This window comes from Siniperca chuatsi, linkage group LG8, assembly GCF_020085105.1.
Source record: "Siniperca chuatsi isolate FFG_IHB_CAS linkage group LG8, ASM2008510v1, whole genome shotgun sequence".
NCBI classification, from domain to species: Eukaryota; Metazoa; Chordata; class Actinopteri; order Centrarchiformes; family Sinipercidae; genus Siniperca; species Siniperca chuatsi.
The window spans coordinates 18,450,608-18,465,944 of record NC_058049.1 but is presented as its reverse complement, the minus strand read 5'-3'; the positions used below and the strand labels follow the sequence as shown (position 1 = coordinate 18,465,944).

Genomic DNA, 15,337 nt, shown 5'->3' with positions numbered 1-15,337 from the left:
TGTCAAAGCCAAAGCTAGCAAGCGAGCAGCTTTACTTGGCACTACATTTTTAAGGAAGTATCAGCCGCTAGTTTGATTTTAACACGACGTGATTGAGTGTCTAAAGGTTTGTTAATGTGGTCCTAATAGGCAGTTGCTATGCGGTAGCTGCGTGAATCCGATAATTTCACTTCGAAACAACAGTCGAAGCTAGAGGAAGAACACGTTGTCTTCTTTGTCAGACAGCGGGGTAAACCGTCAGTAAGTGGGTCACTCGGTCAAGAAACGCCGTCTGGCTTTAGCACAGTTTTAAGAGAAAACCCTTGATCTCGTCCCAGGATGCCATGCCATAATCAGCAGCTGAATAATGTGAACAGTGGCCAGGAGCACCCAATGAAGCAAGTACGATTTGCTAGCAGCAATAGCAGCAGCAGCAGCAGTAGTAGTGCAGTGCTGTCCAACTCTGAACCAACTGATGCCAACATACAGCCTGTCAACCAAGATAACCTGGGACCTCAGCTTAAACTGCTCCCTCTGAATGACCAGATCCGTGAATTACAGACCATAATCAGAGACAAGTGAGTCCCCACTCTTCTGTCTTGACATACACACCTCAACCAATCTGGTGGTTGTGTTACAAAGTAAAGTATTTTAATGTTTATGACTCAGTACCTCTAGTTTAATTAAGACAAAACGTTAGATGCTCACATAGAGTACTGCATCTAAACTGTGAGTGTGTGGTAGAAAAATGTCATCAGTAATATGGATATAAGCACAAGAAGCATTGATTAACTGTTCATTTCACTCAACTAGAATAGTCAAAGAAGTTCAGACAATTATATCGCTTAATTTTTAGGCAGCCTTTAAAAGGCAACATTCAAGCGGTATCATGACTGAAATCCTATGCAGGCTAGTCTTAACTGTATCAAAAGTATTGATGCACCAATCTGATATCTGATGGGTATCAGCACTGATGCTGAACTAATGAAACCTTGGTATTGATCATACAGTGACTGATCAAGTTTAACCTCTTCAATCCCACTGTCTTGTCGGCGGGACAGTTAATGCAAATGCTGTGAAGCCAAACGCCCTTCAAATCCACCAATATTTATTTCAATTTCCAGCAGAAGTCCCAAAGTTTACAACAATACCATATATATGTCAGGCTGAATTATGAGGAAATTTGTGTAAGACATCTAGGATATTTCTATTTGATGGAGTGATGCATTTTGAATATTTCACACAGTGTGAACATCATATAGCTCCAATTAAGATGATAAAGGACATACAGTATATGTGGTACTGTCAAGACAGTGTGGAATAAAATGATTTTCCAACCTTAAAGCTACTTAAAGGATAAATTTAAGGAAACTGGATGTTAAGGGGTTAAACACTGTTTCTTAGTCACTGTTATAATAAATAATAATTTCAACTACACTATTCTATAAACCCTAATTAAAATTTTGCACAAGCATCAAAAGAATATGGTGTATGAACATCTCCACTTATTGTTAAGAAGTTTCGTGTAGTTGCAGTCTCGTTTTACCTTACCTTACACTTAGAGGAATGATCCCAATTAGTTCCACGTCACAGTGAGGTAAAGATTTGAAATGGAAAGAGATCGCTGGTATAGGAACAGTGCCCAGTCAATACCAAACATTTATGTATCATAACAGGAGAGAAAAAGTGGGTTTGGTGCATTCCCAGTGAAAAATCTGAACGATCTAATCAGATGTTTATATTTGTATTTTCAGGACAACCAGCAGAGGAGACTTTGTGTTTTGTGCTGATCGACTGGTAAGATCATGACTTGATACTACATGCTGTACATGTGTGTATGTGTTTATAAGCTACAAGCTGTAAGCTTTTTCTTTCTCCAACAACAGATCAGACTAGTAGTTGAAGAGGGTTTGAATCAGCTCCCCTACTCAGAGTGCACTGTGACCACGCCGACAGGTGAGGATCTCTTTCTCTAACAACAAAGTCAACGTTTAGGTTTAGAGGTCAGACTCAGAATCTGAGCTCCAACATGTAGGATCCCCCCTTGACAAAACTGGATAGAGCTGACCAATTATAATTACGTAAATGCAAAAATAAGTGCAGGACTCCCATCCAGTGTTTTGCCTCTCGCATGTCTGTGAGCAGCTACATTTGTGAATATTCCTACTTAATCTTTTCCCTCAGGGTACAAGTATGAAGGCGTCAAGTTTGAAAGAGGCAACTGTGGAGTCAGCATAATGAGGAGTGGTAAGTTAAACCTGCTGTAGCTTATCTACCAAATTAGAGTCTTTCCTTTTAAGGGCGTGTATTAGGTCTTCCATGCATATGTGATTTGTGCCGACTGCACGTATTCATCAGGTCAGGCTATTGTGTGCCCTGGGTCCCACACTTTCTTTTATCAGCAGTCAGTGCTTTTCTGTCAGTGACATTGATTGATCATTTGAATACTAAAAAATACAATAGAATAATGTTACATGGTTGAGATGGATACAATTCTGTACTTTGCACATCGCACAGCGGAAGTGACTCTCGCTTGTTCTTTCTCATTCAGATTTAATGAGACTTATCGATGTCAAATACAAAACCTAATGCAGTTATTGCAAAACCTGTATTATCCTTTAATGACAGTAATGATTGGGCATAAAATGTAAAATGCAGGCCTGTTGGAGACATAGTGTCACGCAGTGTGTACTACACCTTAAAGGCAACACACATCAGCAGTGTACGATACCTGCGCCTATTGTTTTCTATGCCACACAACGGTGGAATCATGACACACATCCTCGTGGATTGGCGCTTATCAACGTGTCAACTATTTCTCAGTGACACGACAGCATTCCAGAAAAGCAGCAATTTGTTCACATTTGCTCCTCAGATCGGCACATCCAGGCTACTGTACCTGTAATACTTCTTTCTGTATGGTGCGTCCGGAGTGTTCTGTGGATGTAAAATGACACAACGCTACACAACACGGCCGCTGAATGTTGCATTGAAGTGTGTGGGAAGGCAGTCTGTAATGTATTAGGTAAACGTGGAGAGAAAATTAACACACCATTGTTTTTTGGGAAAATTTTGATTGACAGCACTGTATGCTGGATATTTTTATTAATGTTTTAAAGGTGCATTTAACTTTTTTTCCCCCCAATGCACTTTTCCAGTTGTCCATTGTACTCTGCATGTTTGTAGAGTGGTGGGCTGTGTAGACATTCGCACATACAGTTTTCTTTGTGTTCCGAGACTTACAGAATTTAAGTACTTTTTTTTTTTTTTTTATTTGTTTTTCATGTCTGTCTGCCTGTCTAGAGGCGAGATGAACGGAGGGAAATCTACAGTACCTTATCAGATCAAACCGATTTTAACATAACAGTTGAATCATTATTTGAAGGAGAAAAAAAAGTTATAAATTGCAAAATACAGTATTTTATCACAGTATTCAGCACGTCACAAACCAGTAAGGAACTGTAACAAAACCGTACAAGTATTTTGATAATATTATATCAAAAGCCCTCTGGTGATTCCTGTCCCTAATATATGGTTGTGTCCTGTGTGTTTCCCCACAGGTGAGGCCATGGAACAGGGTCTCCGGGACTGCTGCCGCTCCATCCGGATTGGCAAGATCCTCATCCAGAGTGATGAGGAGACACAGAAAGCCAAGGTCTACTATGCCAAGTTCCCTCCAGATGTGTACAGAAGAAAAGTGCTGCTCATGTACCCCATCCTTAGTAAGTAACAAAGGGCTGAGCACAGTTTATCTTACTGATGACTCCAGTTTACCTCCCTCAGTAGCATGTAAATGTCAAGAGATGTCTAATTCTGTGCAAATGTAAAAACAGTTATTCATTCTGAGAAATCTCTCTTGAGTTGACCTTCACCAGCAAGTCTGCATTTCCACATCATACCGGCCCATTCACACTGTTCTGATAATTATAGGTCTCATGGGGGAAATTATACACCGCCTGGTAGATGGCCACCAAGCTGCTGAATAGCATAATGAGGGCCAACAAAAATAGTATCTTAATAGTCCTGGTTTCCCAATGTCATAAAGCAGCATTTTTCTGCTCTCAGTTTTTGAAAAAAATATGATGGCGATCAAGCCCGGTTGAAGGTATGTTTTATTATGTCAGAGTGATGGAACATATGGTTACACTGATGCATGCTAACAGAGTCATAAATTAAAGCCTGCCAAGTGCCCAGACTCATGGGCAGATCAATCAGCACACAGCTCAGTACCTTTTTCAGATGCTAACATACTGTAATGCATCAGTTACATGCAAACAGTCAAATTATAACACTTTTAATAACAAAAAACATATTGCATTATTAACCTGATACATTGTAAAAGTGAGTGAGCAAGTTTTAAATGAGCATTGTTTTTTGTTTCTGTAAATAAAGTGACGTTGTAAACATTGGAATGTGAAGCAAACATCAAACATTAAATGTTCTGTGTCTGCAGGTACAGGGAACACTGTGATTGAGGCGGTGAGGGTGCTGATAGAGCACGGAGTCCAGCCCAGGCATATTATCCTCCTCAGCCTCTTCTCCACGCCTCATGGTATACCACCACAGCCATCACCAATTTACTTTTGTTTACCCACCAGACCACAACACTTCCAGTCTCCTCTCCACTCCTGTTCCTGCTATATCATTGTCATCGTCATGCAATGTACTGCTAACGGCACTGCTGATCATCAGTCTTGCTCAGCAGTTCAACCAACAATGGTTGTAAATGAGTGAACAAAGCAGCAAATTATTTTTAAATTGGACCAGAAATAGGGTCGTCCTGGAATTTTTAAGGATTTAAGCATAATATTGGAAATTATGGGGCAATTTGTGGACTTGTAATCGTAGTTTTCTACTAGCCAGATAGTCATGACATTTAATGTGGATATTCATGGTTGTTTAGGATCAACTGGTTTTCAGCAGTTGGCTTGGTTCTTTATGACGTGTGTTTCCAGCATTTTAGAAATGTATTTTAGAAATTGGACTCCCAGCATCATAAAGTAGACCAAGGCTCAACTGTGCTTCTGTTTTACCTGCACTTTGTCAGCCTCAACAGTTTTTAGGCTCAGCTATAGCACAGTACAGCTGAGGCTGACAGGAATTTGGTTACTAGTTTTTTAAGGTAGCCTGTCAAGAACTTCTGTGCTGGGCAAGTTGAAAACATTTAGTATTTAATGAAAAGTCAATGGATCACCAAAGTCATCAAGATTCATCCTCTGGGGACAAATTCACATCTGTACCACATTTCATGGCAACCTAACCATAGAACATAAGTCTGATTTTGGCCGACAGTTTCTCAAGCTGCTTTTGCATCACTTTCAACCACTATTTTTACACATTCCTAACAGCAGTAGTAATGCTAGATATCTTTAAACACTTCATCCAAAGTGTAATACCTTTCACTTTTCTCCTAGGAGCCAAATCTATAATCCAGGAGTTCCCAGATATCACCATCTTGACCACTGAGGTTCATCCGGTCGCTCCGACACATTTTGGACAGAGGTACTTTGGCACTGACTAAACCGAGGACAACCTGAGGAACATGATCTGCAAATTGCTTTGAGTATATTTTGTCTTGTTTATTTAAATGTATCTCATGTTCTCCTTGTTGTGCCAAATACTACTACTTTTATCTCCAAAGTTCTTAAACTGATACAGAATTATCTGAGCGACTGTATTTATTATCATGTGTTTTTGCAGTGTATACTCATGCTAAAGAAAGAAAACTGAACCATATAAAGAGTTTGACTTGGATCATTTTATTTTGCATGTTACAACAACTGATGGAAAAAGAATTTATATTTGTTAAACAAATGAAACAGTATCAGTACTTTTGGTGGTTCAGAAGTGTTGAAAAGGGAAGCGCCACAATCACATACTCCACCAACAATTCAAAAGGGACCATACTGTATGTGCTCTAGCAATATTGAACTCCTGTCTGCAAACTGGGTATAATTTGTCATCTTCTCATGTTATAAATATCCTACGATTTGATAAAAGCACGTTGCTTCAATAGTTTATTTTAAGTGTCACTTGACGGAGCATAATATACAGACACCGCCTGCAGCAGTTATGAATCAGTAAACTCAATACACAGGAAAAAAGATTATTATAACAATAAATAGACACAAGACTACATGAAACACTCAACATCCACATCTTTCCTAATGTTTTATACATGCTTTCAAACACTCATATCATTCTCAGAATCTTACCTCAGATAAAAACTGTTGAATAAATAAATGAGTTATGTAATGCATTTCTCAGACATGAGCAGCATTTGATTTCGCTTACCCAACATAGTAGAAAAACAGATCTGATGAGGTTTGATCTCAAAGTGTCAAGATCAAACAGCATCAAGGTTTGATAAAGGCCCAACTTTTTATTCATACTGAATAAATGGTTTTACTCAATTACAGAAATGGTTTTCAACGAAGTACACTAAATACACAAATCCATAAACCAAAACAGTCTCAATGAGGAGAATCTGTTTCATTGGTATTAAAAATTTCAAAATACATAAACACAGGTAGAAAAACTTTAGGACATCATATCGCAGAAGACTGCTGACCTCTACCAACCAGTGGATGAGGATCAGTCATTATTTATATGTACAGTTATGTGCATGTTTAAAAAGATCAAAAGTGAAAACAGATAAAGAACCTACATCCTCTGCTATGTATGATTTTGCCTATGACGAAAGCTAATCTCACTAGACTTTCCTGTCACTTTGCATCCACACAGAAGTGTACTAGGGATGGCTGACATGGTAGAAAACAAGACTGTGATAATTATTTTTTTTTCCTCCTATGCTCATCCCAGACTTAAATAATCTAACTGATTTTTAAGTCGGCAATGTAGCCAACACCTTTTAAGTCATGATATACAGTATATTCAGGATATGACTGAAGTTTGCCATAACACTGGTTGAGATTTCAGCATTCATTTTCATAATGAGCTGTAGCTATGAACCAAAGCAACAAATGTATACTAGTTTTGTTTTCATTACTGTCACCAGTTTGATCAGACATTGGTAATGGCATTTTAACTCAATACTAATGCTGAAAATCTTTATTAATGTATAATTATGAGAGGTTCTTTTGTAAATAGGTGCCAAAAATGTTGGCACAGTCTACTCACAAGCAGGGTGCTAGATACATTCTTAGGAGAAATGGACTCCCAAAACACAAGAATAAATATATTAATAAGGCGCAGGTTAAGTCAGGTATTCTAATATGGTTATGTTCATTGAAAAAAATAAAGTAAAATCTTGTATTAATATGCTGCAAGACCCAAACTGGTAGAGGTCAGATAACTGAATCACTGCAAGAGACGTCTGGAGCATTAAGAGTGAGGTCAATTTAGATACCACCCTGCACAGACCAAGCTCTAAGGTGCAACACTGTAAACTCACGGCCCAACACTGAAACAGAGGCATTTAAAATAGTACAGCGCCAGACAGAAGCTTCCCAATTAACAGTAATTTATAATCCCACAGAGGCCAGTGCCTTGAGATGAACAACCAGAGGGAAATATATAAGATCCATGGTAAACAGCAGTTGTCTTTCTGTATGTGAGGTAATAATTGATTTGATAAGTTGTTTTGTTTTCTAATCAAACTGATACTGCTGTCAATGAGAGGAGATGCTACTGGTTGTCCATTGAGTTTCTCTCTCTCTATATATATACCATTATGTAAAACACCTGGGTAAAAGTGGCAATGACAATCCAAATCCACACCTTTGGCCCCCTTCAGATTTTTTTTCATATTGTCTGACCATCCACATGATCGTGGCACACAGTGTGAGCAATATTAATCTACATCCTCTGTACCAGTGTAAATTGTCTTTACATGAAATCTCTATTCCTCCATCTCTATGGTAACAGAGGGGTCGTGGTCCTCAACTGGAATGGGGAAAAAAAGACATTTCAGCATGTATGATTTTTCAGAGTTACCATTATGTTGCCAATGACCACCAGGTGGTAGCAGAATATGAAGGTTAGAATCCAAACACAGCAAACTATTGTGCATGGGGAGAGATTGGTGCCTCCAGATTACTGAATTTGACTTGAAAAGACTTGAACACAAGTTTGAACGCAAACACCATGTGCAGTTGTTTTTGTTTGTTTCACTATGTCATGTCTCTGTCACCTCAGAGGGAAAAAAGCCCCGGGGTGTGTCTTCCTAACTCCTTATGGTGGGTGCTGGAAGGTGATTATCTATAGAAGATACATTTTGGTTTTAGGTGTATGCCCTGTACTGTGACTATGGAAAACTGTTATGTTATGGAAAACGTGGGGTCTTAAGATGGATCCAGATCAACTGCCTTTGTTGATGCATTTTCAGGGCACATACATCTATCTTGGAATTGGAGAAATCAAGTGAGTAATAAAACAAGGTAAAGTCATTATATTATATATTATATCTTAATATATTATATATAAATAATATATAATATGGCTACTTTAATTTTTACATTTAACTGAAAGACAGTGGGACCTGGATGCCTTTATTTGAGAAGAAAAACCATGTCAAGCTTGAGAGGAAAGACATCACTGCATTTGCTACTTAATTTTACAGCCTCACCACAAGTAGAAGTGCAAAGTAATTTGAGAAGTGAAAATAGTCCAAAATAAACACTGTAATTAACTGCAACAGGTCATATCTGTAAAAACAGCTATACACAGTCATTTTGTATGTCTCTGTGAGCTGTGCCAACGACATCTGTGATGTGAGGTTGGTTCGTCAGTGGTACCTTCTAAATGTGGCAGATACATCGGTGAGTTTGCAGTGATGATAATAATAATAATGCTTCTCACATTTTATGTGAAGACAAGTGCATTGATAACTATTTTGGTTTTATAATGCATGATTTACTGTAGCTTAATAACCTAATTAGCAGGACTGGTTATGCTATTAAGATTATAGTGATTATAGTGGGACATTATGCTGCTCAAGAGACTCGTTGCACCTTTGCTTAATTGTTTGAAATTTAATAATAATAACTAACATTTAGTTATACTGTACTAAATTACAAACTCTTTCGAAGCCACAATTTCACATTCAACTCTTTTTAGGAAAGCTTTCCAATCATGTTAACATTGTGGTACTTGGGAAAGGCTTTTGCTTGCACAGTGTCTATAGAAGTGCTGAGTGGCAAGACACAAAACAGTTGTAAAAAAACTAAAAACAAATTCAGAGCACATATTCAAATTCAGTTTTTCTGGTTGTACCAATCAAACCCATCAAAGTTTATCAAAAGTTTACAATACATATTTTTATGGATTAGGTGTTATATTTATTGTACTGAAAAATGTACACAAAAAATAGCACATGTACTGAGGTCAGACAAATTCTTCAATAAAAAATATATTTACACTCAGTGCAAAACGTTACTGGTTCAGCTGTAATACACTGAAAAGTATCCTCTGAACTACAGACTGAAGTATAAGTATATGCATGACAAAATTAAAGTGGCTCACCCAGGCTTCCTTCCTCAGAGCCGTCATCTGACTCCTCCCACGTGTCCTCGTTAGCTAATAAGGGGTTCTGGGATTCAGAACTCCGATTCTTCAAGGGGAAGTAGTGGCCATTCCCTTGGCTGACATGTACATTGCACAAAAGAAGATGGAAGCTAGTTAAGGAACCATGACCATTACAGTATCTAGTCCCGTCCACTGATCCAATCCCTCATTCTATATTTTGTTCATTAGCTCCAACGCTGCTAAAACAACTCTGTATTCTGCAGACAGTCACCTTTACATTGTCCTATCAACTATCCATGTCCCCTGTAATTTTATTATATAAATGATTTAAATTATTACGGGCATTTATGTTGTATGGTATTATTGTTCTCTGGTTCAGTATGTTAATTATGTGTCTCTTGCAAACCAAATTTCTTTAAAAGAGCCAAATACAGGTACAAATGCAAAATGAGCAAGAAAACAGCTAATTATGCATCTTAATCACCTTGTGACGACAGGGATGAACCACAGTCTCCGATCCTCTCCAAATACCTGCTGCAGGTTTCTGCGTATGCCGACATTGAAGCCATTTCTGTCTGGTCCACTGACAAAAACTGGAGCTGAGAAGGCCTCTAGAAAAGGAAAAACAACTGTGGGTCAGAATATGTCTTCATGCTTCAATTCTCCACTACTTGTCAAGATAGACAGATATCGAGACCTACATTCATAACACAAGAGTTCCTCCCAGCAAATAATTCGTAAATCATTTAGGTAGTGAGAGAGCAGCTTAATGAGCACAATTAAGGGGTTTTCCAATAAATATGTAAACCCTCACCTAAAGTGGATCGGTTCTTGGCCACCAACCAACAGTGGTAGCCAAAGAGGAACATGAGACTGACGAAGAACATGAGCGCCACAAACATGAGGAAGAGGACATGGAACTTTGCTGGCCCATTTGGCAATTCCCCCTGGGAGAGAGAAACAGGAGAACTAGAAACTTGAGAAAAATGGTGGGCTTTAAAAATGTACAACTCATGACAGAGAGTGTAATTCTCTGTTCTTGCAGAATTACAATAGCGCTGACTATGTGCAAGTCAAACTCATCGTATGACTCCATTATGAGATGTTGAGCATGAGTAATAATTAAGACTAATGACACTCACCTCCCAGAATTTGAGGAAATACTGAAAGACTGTTGCTGCAATGAATACACAGTACAGCATGGAGTAGGAGAGGAAAAGCAGAAAAAACTTGTAGTTGGAAAAGCCCACACAGTTGTTCACCCTAAAAAAAAAAAAGAAATTCTGGTGTCAGAACAAAATTAAAGCATAAAATCTTCCAAACAAGGAAATACAGGCCAAGTTAATACTTACCAGGGACAATGATGGTCCATCTTCAAGACACATCTTTAAAAGAAAAACATAAAAACAGCTAATACCTTAATAACATTTCTGACATCATAAAAGTCTCATTTTAGTTTGTCTTCCAGTCCAACTTTTAATACAACCTTCTTAATGTATTCTGACAGCAGTCTGCTGATTCCGTTTGGTAAACCTCTGCTCTGATTGATCATTAGGATATTCTTTCTGGGAGACAGCCAACAAAGCAACACCTTCTAATTATCACAACAGCCTCTGGCCAACAAATATCTCCTTGCCTAGGGCAATCTCTCTAGATGAATGGCTTGAGGGGGAAAGAGTGACTTACGTTTCACAGACCGAGCAGTGGTGACAGCGGTCAGGCTTCAGTACCTGGCAGCGGTCGCAGAACCTGATAGCTAGAGACAAGAGGATGGCTAGTTGAATGAACGACATTCGAGCTGAGCTTACCCTTCACTTACTTCCTGTAGCCTAGGAATAAGTCTTAGCAATCAGCACGAATGAAAGAGATACACTGGCTGATTACTCTGGATGGGGATGCTGAGGAGTGCACACAGAGCTAATTGCCCTAGCCTACTTGCTTTCAACGCACACCGATTATGTGCGAGATGACAGACTGTGGGTAATGTACCTGCCTTGTGTGGTTTTGAGATATGGCAAGTAAGTGAATAATACCATATGAAATTATATCCTTGCAGGGGAAAAATATAAATTACTGACCTCCAGATTGAGCTCGAGTAAAGATGGGCAGTTTCTTTGCAATCTCAACCAGGATTTGTTTCTGAGCATCTGGCCTCTCTTCCATCTCATATCTTTGCTTGTCTGAATACGACAGCTGAAACTAGAGCAACAAACATGCAACATGATCAAAGCCAGATTTGTTTTATATTACAGACTTATTATATGGTACAATACATCAATAACATTATGGTCAGCCTGTCATCTTTAAGAGATCAGGATACCTTTTTGCATGGTGATGCAGGTGGGGTAAATATGGACTTCCAGTAGGTCCAGGAGAACATCACAAAGCAAACGTGAAATACCAGTAGGTAGGCCACTGCAAGCACAAAACACAATAAGTCACAATAATTTACCAAACAACCATAAAATAAACTTAATGTATTGTTTAGCAGCGCACACTGCTTGTAGCACAAAAAATAGTGGGTAACTCACCTTTTTCCAATGGGTTGGTGAGTGTAACTGTAAAAACAAGGCATAATAAAAACACAAGCCAGAGACTAGCAACAGTGTAGCTAACAGTGTAACACTAGTTTGCTTATTCAAAACAGGAACAACGTTTACCGGCTAACACGACTAGCCAGACAGACAGGTTGTAGCTAAGAGGCAAACCAAAAGCCAGTCTTTGTATGAATACAGAGTTAATAACACTGACCTCTTAGTGGCAACGAGAAATTAAATCAAGTGTCAATTGTCTTTTTTTAAAAGCTAAATGTTACGTTAACCAAATAAGAGCACACACCCTAAACCACTTCCGCCTAGTTTGCTAGCTCTAGCTTTAACGTGATTTTAGTCAACACTGCTGTGCGGCAATCTGCGATGTCTAACGTTACAGTTAAACGGTCAAAATCACAACAAACGAACACAGTTTGTCATACTTACAAAGACATAGCTCAAACACGTAGGCGTAGTATGACCACAACACCACGGAGGTTATTATAAGTACAGGTATCCAAGAGAAAACCCTTTGACAGCATCTCAAACCTCTGGAGAGAGCCATATTCTATCTAACCTCTGTCCTTATCTGCGCTCGACTACCACTCCTGGGATTTATCCATCAGTACCATCGGCGAGCGATTCACCGCACTCCAGGAGCCAGACCAGGGTCCTGGCAGTAGATTATCTAAAATGCTCATTTGTATTACAGTATTATAGTAATAAAACTATGAATGTAATAATTTTACTGTACTAAGTATACTTACTTAGGATAAAAAAGCAGGATTGCAAGAATTGTAGGGAAACCAAAAAACAAACAAAATACAAACCATGGCAAACTCCCATCAACCCCCCAATAACTCAGTTTAGTTCACTGACAAAATTGTGATACATTTAGCCTATTAAGAAAGAAAAATCAATCAAAAGTCCTGGATCTTCCAATATTCCTGATATGAGTCCTATTCCTACCACTTGAACATTTTATTTCAGGGTCTTATAAGGGTCCATTACCATGAGCGAACACAATCATTCATTCCAGAACTACAGCCCAACCAATACTGACTTTGTGAGGCTGATATCAATATTTGAGAGTTAGATATTGATTCATTTTATTATATTTTTTTCATTTCATAATTCCTTTTTCAACATAAATGCAAAATATAAACACATAGTTTGATAGAGACCAAGAGATGTACTGAATGAGACATTTTGCAAACTTTTAAGTTCAATCTGATGGACAAAATGTAACGGCAACAATAATATCAGTGGGGCTCTATGGTATTACCAGGCAGACATAGGTTGTGGTTCTTTACTACCTCTGGGCGAGGCATTTTTGCCTTTATTAAATAGTGGACAGTACAGAGCTGACAAGAAATTAGGGGAGAGAGATGGGGGGTAACAAGCAACATAGGTCCCCAGCTGGACCTGAGCCAGGGTTTGATCTAACGTTTAACAGTACTTTTTCAATTAAGTGCTCTTGTTTACTGTGTGTGCTTCATTTGTGGGTTACACAACCAGCTGGATTTCTGTCAAAATCTCTGCAGGCCACACACACAAACAAGAAATCGCCTAATTGTTTTGCCCTCCCAAGAGCAAAATTGAATCAACATTCTTTGAGTATAAGCCATGAATGCTGCTGCAGTTCATTTACTTTTAACATAAACAATAATGTTCCCCTTCTCCATTAAAACGCTCAGTGAATTACATCATCTTGGGTTGTTTCTTATTTGAATTTAATGTGATAATACTGCCTTGAGATACTTTCATCCCTGCATTTTCCCAACTTACACACTTAAACAGCTCAACGTTTAGATTTGACTGGACTAAATTAAACTTTAATGGCACTGTGGGGTAATTTTTTTGCATTACAGCAACAAACATGTAAGAAGATACATCAGAGGAAACTGTATTTAAAAAAAGAAATGAGCAAATGAGCGTTACATACACAACTTACAAACCCAGTACTTGGACATGTTATGTATTTTATGGTTAAAATGGATTCCAGTAAAGACATGTAAAATAACATACATGTAATGACAAATACAGTGTGAGAGTATTACATAACAAAATATTGTTTAACATTAATGGGTTACAAGATATCATATACTATATATTAGCTGTGCAAGCAGTATCATATACTGCAGTATAGTGCAGGGCAGAGGTAGTTCAGCTTGTACAAGCTGTGCAGGTAGCTGCTTCAGCCCCCCCTGGTTGCCTTAGTGTGAGCCTCTTCGGTCAGAAGATTCTGGAAAGTTGTGATTGATATTTGCACAGTGGCTTCCTGTCATACCTCCGAGGTATGAGGTGGATGCTGTAGGTGCTTCATGCGTCAGCTCCTCACAGAGAAGGTAAAAGGATTGTGTGTTACTGTCTCCAGGGTGTCACGTTCAGCCCTATGACAGCCAGCCTTTTCATTACTTTGTTTATCCTGTCTGCCTCCCCTGTCTTGATGCCGCCTCCTCTAAACACCAAAGCTAATAATGCTCAAGGAACAATTGATTACATGTACTGTTGCATACTGAAAAGCCTGAGACTCATTGAGAAGAACATTCTGCAGTGTTTTCTTCCTCTCACCATTTGAGGTTAAGAACCAGCTGCTCGCTCCATGTAGTGACAGATTCACTATATGGAGTTATATAGTATATATATATACTATAACAGTCACTCTGTTGGAAATTTACTAACATCTTCACCATCTTTCTGAGGCTGAGCTACAGAGGATTCTCCTTTCACTAGATGAAATTCTCTGCCAGGGTCCTGCAATCACTCCAGAATCAAGGGGCAATCGGTAAACGGCTAGAGTTTACACGACTCACAATTGAATCTGAATTTGTGAACGGGAGAAGAAGAGTGTACAGTATCTACACTGCTCTGGAGACAAAGAAACTGCAGGCAATGTCAGGTCATCTTGTCTCACACGTGGGGAGGGGAACTGGTTTGTGATCTCAAACTGACCACCACTACTCTCTCACACTACTTTTAAAGATATGACAATAAATGTTTTAGATAGTAAAATAAAACATTTTCAGTTTTGCTCCGCTGCTGTCCATTTTAGCAACACTTTATGCTTACAAAAGGGGAAAGTTATTACCTTGGATTATTTCTGTGTTCACTTTAAATGAACTTTAACACATTTTGGGGTATCAACACCACGTGCACTTTGCAGCAGTCACCAATGGGAGGCACTGTGAGACTGTTCTAAAACCAGTAACCTGCTGCCACAGACATCATCTGAGCAGCTTACAACACACCTTTTGCCATTGCTCTTTAGAGAATCTCAAATTTGAACACGGATGTGGTAGTCAAATGTTAATGTGAACTCATTAACAGTGTTCATCCTA

General features: G+C 38.7%; 2 protein-coding genes across 2 annotated transcripts; one reads left to right on the top strand and one right to left on the bottom strand.

Annotated features, from left to right (window-relative positions):
- Positions 1–316: 316 nt before the first annotated feature.
- Positions 317–5,721, top strand: uprt (uracil phosphoribosyltransferase (FUR1) homolog (S. cerevisiae)). Its single transcript, XM_044205999.1, has 7 exons — positions 317–557; positions 1,734–1,776; positions 1,866–1,935; positions 2,164–2,226; positions 3,540–3,701; positions 4,433–4,531; positions 5,394–5,721. Exons 1-7 carry the CDS (start codon positions 319–321, stop codon positions 5,498–5,500), a joined length of 783 nt encoding a protein of 260 aa, XP_044061934.1. The 5' UTR covers positions 317–318; the 3' UTR covers positions 5,501–5,721.
- Positions 5,718–12,603, bottom strand: zdhhc15b (zinc finger DHHC-type palmitoyltransferase 15b). The gene is made up of 11 exons (XM_044205998.1): positions 12,444–12,603; positions 11,997–12,023; positions 11,786–11,880; positions 11,544–11,664; positions 11,152–11,221; positions 10,818–10,850; positions 10,608–10,728; positions 10,280–10,412; positions 9,950–10,076; positions 9,463–9,581; positions 5,718–7,884 (listed from the first exon to the last, which is right to left on the bottom strand). The coding sequence occupies exons 1-11, from the start codon at positions 12,559–12,561 to the stop codon at positions 7,841–7,843; spliced, it is 1,008 nt and encodes a 335-aa protein (XP_044061933.1). The 5' UTR covers positions 12,562–12,603; the 3' UTR covers positions 5,718–7,840.
- Between the last annotated feature and the right edge of the window lie 2,734 nt (positions 12,604–15,337).

What these genes read in the sequence shown, in the direction of transcription:
- zdhhc15b (XM_044205998.1), bottom strand. Translation starts at nt 12,561, where the DNA reads ATGGCTCTCTCCAGAGGTTTGAGATGCTGTCAAAGGGTTTTCTCTTGG. An exon ending in CAAGAACCGATCCACTTTAG is followed by an intron (nt 10,077 to 10,279) that starts GTGAGGGTTTAC and finishes TTCCTTTTCTAG; the next exon opens with AGGCCTTCTCAGCTCCAGTT. An exon ending in CTCTGAGGAAGGAAGCCTGG is followed by an intron (nt 7,885 to 9,462) that starts GTGAGCCACTTT and finishes TCCCCATTCCAG; the next exon opens with TTGAGGACCACGACCCCTCT.
- uprt (XM_044205999.1), top strand. Translation starts at nt 319, where the DNA reads ATGCCATGCCATAATCAGCAGCTGAATAATGTGAACAGTGGCCAGGAG. An exon ending in GCTCATGTACCCCATCCTTA is followed by an intron (nt 3,702 to 4,432) that starts GTAAGTAACAAA and finishes CTGTGTCTGCAG; the next exon opens with GTACAGGGAACACTGTGATT. An exon ending in CCTCTTCTCCACGCCTCATG is followed by an intron (nt 4,532 to 5,393) that starts GTATACCACCAC and finishes CTTTTCTCCTAG; the next exon opens with GAGCCAAATCTATAATCCAG.